General features: G+C 33.7%; 2 protein-coding genes across 2 annotated transcripts; both read left to right on the forward strand.

Annotated features, from left to right (window-relative positions):
- Positions 1-5,012: 5,012 nt before the first annotated feature.
- On the forward strand, positions 5,013-6,932 carry LOC107481723 (uncharacterized). The gene is made up of 3 exons (XM_016102025.3): positions 5,013-5,425; positions 5,844-6,508; positions 6,593-6,932. The coding sequence occupies exons 1-3, from the start codon at positions 5,338-5,340 to the stop codon at positions 6,710-6,712; spliced, it is 873 nt and encodes a 290-aa protein (XP_015957511.1). The 5' UTR covers positions 5,013-5,337; the 3' UTR covers positions 6,713-6,932.
- Positions 6,933-7,332: 400 nt separating this feature from the next.
- LOC107481518 (uncharacterized) lies at positions 7,333-8,603 on the forward strand. Its single transcript, XM_016101799.3, has 2 exons — positions 7,333-8,049; positions 8,165-8,603. The coding sequence occupies exons 1-2, from the start codon at positions 7,333-7,335 to the stop codon at positions 8,252-8,254; spliced, it is 807 nt and encodes a 268-aa protein (XP_015957285.1). The 3' UTR covers positions 8,255-8,603.
- Positions 8,604-9,206: the final 603 nt, after the last annotated feature.

The raw sequence follows: 9,206 nt of genomic DNA on the forward strand, positions 1-9,206 counted from the left end.
TTTGAATATATATCTATTTTCTCTATTTTTTGATCTATATCTGTTATTTCTGTTTTCTAATCTATATCTGCTATCTCTATTTTTGATTTATATCTATTATCTCTGTTTTTCGATCTATATCTATTATCTCTATTTTTCAATCTATATCTGTTATATCTATTTTTCGATCTGTATCTACTATCTTTGTTTTCTTATCTATATCTATAATCTTTGTTTTTCGATATATATCTATTATCTCTATTTTTTAATCTATATATCATATCTCTGTTTTTCGATCTATATCTGTTATCTCTATTTTCCGATCTATATCTATTATCTCTGTTTTTCAATCTATATCTATTATCTCTGTTTTTTTATCTATATCTATTATCTCTGTTTTCTGATCTATATCTATTATCTTTATTTTTCGATCTATATCTCTTATCTCTATTTTTCGATCTATATCTATTATCTATGTTTCTCTGTTTTCTAATCTATATTGATTTATATCAATCATTATCATGTCTATTCATATTTATATCAATCATTATTAGATCTATATCAATCATTGTCATAGCTGTATCAACTATCATCAGATTTATATCAACGATCTTCCAAACTATGACTATCAATAGTCAACAAATTCAATCAAATATCAAACAAGCACAAACACTTATCCATTCGCGATAACTGTTCAATTCAAAGTCACATCGTTTACACATGCACAATCAAACTTAATCATCAATCAAATCACCAAACAAAGGTTAACTAACGTGATATTCTCGCCCAACCAATTCACTTCTATCAAACATGTCTCAGCAACGGGGAGCAATATATCAATGAAAATTTAAAACAAGCCATTGTCTAACTCAATTATCAAACAAAGACAAATACGAGATATTCTCGCTCTACTATCACATCCCTAACAAACATAAGGGACCAACATACCAATGAGAACTATTGCTTAAATCAAATATCAATCTATCAATTACTCAGATATCTATCAAGTTGAATTCAAACAGTTCAAACCAAATCAATCTCACCAACATTAGCTTCATCAACAAACAGTGAACCCCGAATCCTCACATCCTCACTTACCCAATTATAAGAGTCGTGATCCTCAACTTTATATTTTTTCCTACAATTCTTTCAGAAAAAGCAAAAAGAAGAAGAAACAGTGGCAGCAATACAAACTAACCTCTTTTACTCATGCCTTTAAGACTCCAAAACGCTTCAATAGGAAAGCAATGTTGCCTTTATGAATTATTTTCAGGATTCCAAACATAAACCAAATGCCACATTTAATGAAAATATTCAATTCCATGAAAAACTCTAACCATTGCATCTATTAAATCAACGGTTCAAAATTACATTGGAAAAACCAAAGGCACAATCAATGACAAGACTACTGCACTTTTCAATACACCTTAACTTAAAATCACGTCCTTAATGCTATAACTCGGCAGTATACGCTATAGATCAGTTATCAACAACGGGCACCAACAGAAATATTGTAATGCCCTGATATGTTATTGCTCTTCATTAATGCAAATTATTGAGAATATAACTGCTGATGTTTCATATCAAAATATAAAAGGGAGGTAAAATATTTATTTGACACATTACATTCTACAAAGCTTGTTACTCACTTACTGACTTGAGCGCCGGAGTGCCTTTTGCAGGTACCCAGTACCCACCCACTTATTCTCTCATTGCCGACGTATACCCCATCTTGATGGAAAGCTTACAAGTATTCACCGGCGGATGAGTTATCGTTAAACAAATATGATATTTTTATCCTTAAAATTTTGTAATTTTATGTTAGATGATTTTTTTATTAAATTTTTTTTATTATAAATGACAAAATTTAAAAAAAAATCTAGAGACTATGAGAAGCCAAGCCAAAGACAAAGAGTATACTAATTTAAAATGTATATGTGTTTTTAATTTTTTTTAGTATTAATTTAAATGTGTTAGTTTTTTATTTTTTTGTCACCCTTAAGAAGTTTGGAGGTCTGGAAATTAGAAATTATTTTTGAGCTAATATTGTTTTTCTTGAAAAGCTATTTTGGCAACTTTTTCACCATCCTGACAAGTTATGGGTTCAGCTGTTGACGGAGAAATACCATTCTTCTAAATATGATTGTTTTAGTCGGTATCGAGGAAGGAAATCTTATGTTTGGAAGAGTATATGTTGAGTTTGGGATATCTTGAAGGAAGGTTTTATTTAGTGCATTGGGAATTTGGAACAGAACTTTTGGTTTTCTAAATGGAGAAGAGAGGGGCGACTGTGTCAGGATATGGATTATGTTCACATTCCTTATTCGGATCTCAGGATCTTGGATCCTTGGTCATCTGGACAGTGGAACCTTGAGAATATCTATTCTCTTCTGCATCAGTCTCTGCAGAGCAACATTAACTCTTACAACCCGGATGTTCAAGCTGGTTCAGAGGTCGGTTGGTGTTAGACTGGTGCGTCTTCAAAGGTTTATGATGCTCGTAGTGGTTATTTGTGGCTCAGTACGAAGATGTATAGTTGGGAGGATAAGGGTAATTGACTTTGGTTTTGGCGTCAACATGTTCCAGAAAAGCACAAATTTTTTGCCTGGCTATGTCTTCGGGAGGCTCTTCCTATTGCTGCATTTTGTTTTAGGAGGGGCATTTCACACACGAATAGCTGTCCACGATGTTTCTCAGGTCAGGAATTGGTTTTACATTGTATTCAGGATTGTCCAAAAACCCAACTAGTTTGGCAAGCTTTAGGGATCTCCCATCAACCAGTGGATTTGATGAGTTGGTCTTACATAATAGCAAACAGCGTCCCTTTAGATTCTTTTCTGGTCTCTGGTGGATTTGGCGTTCAAAAAATAACGAGATCTTTTATCCTCACGAGCATTGGACCACATACAAGGTGATTTGTATGGCTTTGTTATTGGAAAAAGAGCTTCGAAATATTTTTGAGTTGCAACGACTGTCTATCCCCTCCACTATTAGTGGCTCTTGAATTCTCCCCCTCAGTGAGTACCTTTAAGATTAATTGTGATTCTAGCTATCCTGGCAAAGGCGCTCGAGTTGGTTTTGCTTGTGTTAGCAGAGATTGGAAGGGAAGGTGGCAACGAGGCTGTTTGGGAACAATTGAGAGTCGTAGCATTTTACAAGGAGAGTTGTTTGCTATTTGGAGAGGTTTTTTTTAGCATGAGACTCGAGATAAAGAGACATTATATGTGAGACACTGTGTAGATACTTTACTATTGTCAATAATTTACAGGATTGCTCTGGATTTATTGATCATTTGGTGTTCAAAATCCGAGATATCATGTCCTGGAAATGGCGTACTGATCTTTAATTTATCTTGAGAGATGCAAATACAGTAGCAGACATCATGACAAAGACTGCAACGAGGACCCTTTCTCCCCAAGTGGAGCTTCCGTTGCTTTGGAAGGAGTTTGAGAGTAGTATCAACGGGACTGCCTTTTTTAAGCAGTTTCTTATTTATTTTTTCTTTCTTAGTTGTTGTTTATTTTCTTTTAAGTCACAAAAAATGTGTTAGTTTTTTAAAAAATAATGTACTGATTTTAAATATGCCGTTTCAAATTAGGCGATATACTAAGTCGCCCACTAATTAAAATAGTCTATCTTTCTTATTATTTTGGGACAGTCAATTTTCTTTATTATTTAAAATCGCACATCTTTATTATTATTTGAAATATTCTATTTTTAAGAATTCAATGCAAACAAACAAAATTTAAAATTTAAAATATAGATGAGATATAAATTAATTAGAATCGATTTAAATAATAACAAAATATAAATATGTAAGTAAAATAAAAATTGATAAATATGCTACAAATTACCTATATTTATAAATAAAATATTTACATTGTTTATTTGAAAAAAATCCTATTTTTTCAATCAACAATAATTAGAATAAATTATTAAAATATTACCAAAAAATTAGAAAACTAACGAAAGATAATTTAAAAAATACAAATGACAAATAAGTTTTTAAAGTATTTTAAAAAGTAAAAAAATATTTTTTTATGCAAATACTAAATAAATTTTGTATTTGATAAATGATTTATACCTCTCATCCAAATATTTGTAATAATATTGAGACAATTATTTAAAGAATACATGAAAAGATTATAATAACATTCAATTATAGATCTATTTTTATATTTTTTAAACAAATTTTCCGCCATTGAGAAAAATATTTAAAATAAAATTGCTTCCATAGAATTATCATTCTTAAAAATGCAAAAATAAATATTTTTTAATTATATTTATTAAAAATTGTTTAAATCTGATTTAAAATCCTTTTTAAAAAAATATATCAAATTATTTTTATTATTTTTTAAATTTTTTGGCCTTTGAAATTTATTTGTCGTTGATATTTTATTTTTGTCAACGTTTTTAACAATTTAATTCACTTCCTACAAGATTAAAATGCTTTTTATTCTGATTAAACTTGTGGTATTATTATTTCCTTAGTCACTCGAAACTTCTGATTTGACACTAACATGATTTAGTCAATTATTATTATTATTAATTATTATTATTTCTTAATGGCCTAAATTAACGAAGGCAAGCAAATACTTGAACCGCAAGCGAAGAACGTTTTCAAGTTCAAAGTTGGCCCACAACCAAACAACTTCTCCTCTTCGACGCAATCGTTCTTCTTCTTTTCGTTTTCATCGCTTTCTGTGTTTGAAAACTGAAAACTAGGAGGCACAGCAATCCCTTTTACACTGTACCATGTCAAATTAAGCTCTTTTAAATGTACCCCCCTGTTTCTTCTTTGCTCTAATTTCTCAAATTCAGGAACTCGCTGGTGCTTGGTTTTCTTTCTGTTTCCTAGTTGTGAATGGTTGACTAGTCTTTGCTGCTCCTTTTGCATTCTAAGAGGGTTTCTTTCATCTCGATTGCTTGTTTGCATGTTTAAATGAATAGGGTTCAGTTTTTCTGACCAATAAAACCAGACACTGGGTTTCTGATTAAGTGATTATTGTCCTGGTATATATGCATTATCTATATCTGAATCCAGAAATTTCCATTAGCCCTTATAAACTTTTTTTGTTTGCCTTTTTGATAAAAGCAATTGCTTCATGTGCCAAGCACTTCAGTTTTCAGAGTTAATAGGTTTTGCTTTCATTTTGCTGAGCTTCAGTTTGTGACCTAAAAATTGGGAATTTCAGAATCTGTATGAGAAGACTTTCAGTTTTGTGAATAGTTGGACAATTAGGGTAGTTTTTGAGAAATGGTTCTAACATACATTGAAATTAATGCGGTAGTGGATCCTTCATTCACGATTAATTCTATTCCTACATAAGGATTGGATTAATGTATTTGATATGAGGAATGGAAGGAAATGAGCATTCACTAGTGCCACAATGGTTGAAAAGAAGTAGGGTGGCTGGTAGCCAACTCACATCACCTCCAAGCTCTGGTAATTTTGCTGAGTCCATCTTTTTTGTTAGTTTGATTAAGAGGAAAAGAAATAGCATGGGATAAGAAGTAGCTAAGTAGCTTCAAGTCTAATTGACTATTAGGTCCATTCTCCATGACCATGTTAGTTGTTGAGGGATAGGAAGGAACTTTACTGCACTCTCATTTTGTTCAGTATTAGTTTTGGTCTCTGGCATTATTTTTCTACAACACATACCAGCTAATGCCATTTCAAAGTGTGATGCTATTTACCCCACAAAGCGAATGCTGTGCATTGATTTATCATAAATGATGTTTTTATTCACTGAATGTAAGGCCTGGGAACAAAAAAAAATGTTGTGCAATATATCCTGTGATGTGAATAAACAACTATGCAATATGAATATCTCTGATAACATCAACTATCCTCCTTTTTTCAGATCATATTACCTATGATGGCTATGAACGGACTAGAAAAGGTTCTGGCATCACAAGGTCCTATAGTTCTGTAAGAGGCTGGCCTGATAGAGAATGGGAGAAAGATTTTGATGATGTCTTTGACAAGGACAAGCTGTTTCGTCGCAAGTATAACCGTAACCATTCTGACAGTGTGGATAGTATATTGTCCAATAGGTTTGAGAAGGATTTGTTGTTACGATCACAGTCTATGAACTCTGGGTCTGGGAAATGGAGAGAGACTCGCTCCCGTAGAACTTCAGGTGACAGAAGCAATCCACAAGGAAACCATGCAGAGAGTAATGATATGGTTACTGGTGTTATTGGCATAAAAGATAAATCTCTGTTTGAAGAGGAGTTTCCTTTACTTGGAGCAGAAGATAAACACAGTAGTTCTGATGGAAGAGTGTTGTCTTCTAGCTCAAGTAATTGCACTCCACCAACCAGCACTTCTTCAGAGATTAGCAGCAATGACCTTAGCTCGACACCAGATGAGGTTCGAATGACTGTTGGAAGCAGTAGCATGGCTTTAATGATGCGTCAGCACACTGATCTTGCAAAAACAACTTCAATTACTCCAGGCACAATGAGCCTCAGCATGGCTGAGACATTGGCTCAGGGTCCATCTCGTTCTGAGACACTTCCACAAGTGAGTTTGACTTTGTGTTTCTGATGTATGCCGTGTGTTTTGTTAAATGTTTTCAGTGCTCATGTGGTATATTTTGCAATACAGTTGTCTGTTGGTACCCAAAAGCCTGAAGAGTTGGCCCTTAAACAATCTAGGCTATTAATACCCATGATGCCCTTGTCGCCAAGGTCCTTGGTAAGGGTGGTTCTTTCTTTCTCAATGTGATGTTATGAAAAACTTTCCCTCTTTAAGTTATATTAATTCCTCATTTCTAAACCTTAGCTGTTTTATATGCTCGGGATAATTTCACAGAATCAATATGCGCAACCATCATAATTCATGATAATCCACTAAATTAGTAACATCTCACATTTAAATTGTATTCTTCTCTAAATTTCTTTTTAATTTTACCTAATTTTCACTTTTGATTGATTTTATTTTTGCTCGTGAATTGCCTTTTGCTATATACTTGTTTTCCATAATACGAAGTTATCATTATTCTAATTAAAAAACTGTATAATTATTTTTTATAAAAAAAACTATCCTTCTTTCTAAGTAGGCCTGCCAAGTGCCAATAGTTTGTTCATTTAGTACCATCTACTTCAATTAGGGTGCTTAATCCAATCCCTTCAAATTTTCTTACTTGAATTTTATTTTTGTTTCTCTCTGCTGCATGACCAAAAGTCCAAACTAGCTGAATTCCTAATGCGTGATTCAAGGCTCAACATATAAGATAGAAACATTTGTGTCCTCTGCCTATTAGCTTAAGCTATTGGGATAAGTAGTTTCATGGTAAAAAATTAGCTATAATAGCTAGCAGTTAATATATTATAACAATAAATGGTATGTTAGTTACCTCGGAATTTGTTTGGTTATTTGTATCAGAGAAATCTAGGGTTAAGACAGGGCAGCAGCAGTATCCCTTCTCATATTCACGTTTGCCCAGTCATTCTTCACACAGTGCTTTTGGAAACTCTGATGTGCAGAAGACTATTTCCGGTAATTCCCGTAATGTCAGCACTTCACAAGAGTTGAATGGTTTCTCTTCGGCTGCAAAGGACAACTCGAGTCCCAGTAGAGTAATCTGCCCAACTGGAGCAACTGCTTCGACTTCTATCTCTTATCCCTATAACAGTTCTGGCGATAGTTCAATCCCTTCTGCATGGATGACATTAGAGAAGAGGCCAACTTTTCAGACCCAAAGCAGGAGTGATTTCTTTAAGAATCTGTCAAAGAAGAGTTCCTCAAAGAACTCTTGTTCCGATGTTTGCCCCAATGGAATTTCATGTGCCTTGGAGAAGTCTGAAGTTGGCAAAAGCACTGCCACTTCTTCTGTGAACTCTTTGGCTGAGAGCAGCTCTGTAATTACTGAAAATGCTGCTGCTGCTGCTGCTGCCAGTAAACCATTGAAATTTTCAAGCAATGGAGAACAGCAGCATAGCACCAACCCAGTTCTCCATCCAGATGAAGAGATTGCATTCTTACGATCACTAGGGTGGGAGGAAAGTGCTGGAGAGGATGAAGGCCTCACTGAGGATGAGATACAAGACTTCTATGAGAAGGTTAATATCCATTTGGAACTGCTGATTTCGCTCTAGCTTTATTTTATTTGAAGTTGATGTATATTCTGGATAATTGATCCATATGATCACTGCATTAAATTGTTTCCTCTTGCAGTATTTGAAATTGCAACCGTCATCAAATATTTCTCTGAGGAGCACGTCAAAGCCGGATTCCGTTGGCCACTTGAGTGGTGGTGCTCCATAAGGTTGTAGATCATCTTGCTGAGTATGAAACATACATTTAGTATTTAGGAGCATGATTCCAGGATTTGGAATACGAAAGTGACGGGGGGACAATTGAAGTTCACTTACTCTGTTTCCTTAGTAGGTGGGTTGATAGAGTTGGTTTTGGAGTATTATTTATGAAAGATAAAGAATAGTTTACATACATACAAACAGAAATTACAAGGCAGCACTGATCCTTTGTTAATAATCAGTGAAACAATCGCAAAAGCCTGCATGTAGCAAGAAGTATATATGCGGAAACATAGTATACATAATACCAATATTTTTCAACACTAACGAGTGGATGCTTATTAGTTATTACATTACTCACTCAATTGGATTCTACTTACATATTGGTTCATAAAGTCCCAATAATTATTCAAATTTGGAACTCACTATGAGTGTACAAGATCTCCCTTTTCTTTTCTTCCTAAAAATAGGCCCAGTTATGAATGAATGATTTTGATACATTAGATTAAGGAATCATGTTTGCTATTTTTCTTTTTATCACAAGTGAGATTATCCTCAACCAAAATTTGGATGGCGTTCTCTCGAGTCCAATTAAGTTAATTAGGTTTCTAGAAATATGATTGGTAATAGGATTTTTTTTGTCAATTGGATTCGACAGTCTTCAATTTTAGACATTACAAATCCAATCACACCACATTGACACATACAATACTTAAGAATTTTATCCACTACCGGTGTACTTGTTACAAGGCATACATGGATTGGACCATTAGACCAAAAGTTTTGCTTGCCATAATAGGATTTGTATATGATGACCATTAGACCAAAGTTTTGCTTGTCATAGTATGATTTGAATGTTGATGGTTTTCTATTTGATTATGAAAGATCTTTACCATTTTTATGGATTTTTAATAGAATTTCGATTTGAGAGAGAGAAAAAAAAAAGGGGGGGGGGGGGGGGG

This window comes from Arachis duranensis, chromosome 3 (genome assembly GCF_000817695.3).
Source record: "Arachis duranensis cultivar V14167 chromosome 3, aradu.V14167.gnm2.J7QH, whole genome shotgun sequence".
In the NCBI taxonomy this organism is placed as follows: Eukaryota; Viridiplantae; Streptophyta; class Magnoliopsida; order Fabales; family Fabaceae; genus Arachis; species Arachis duranensis.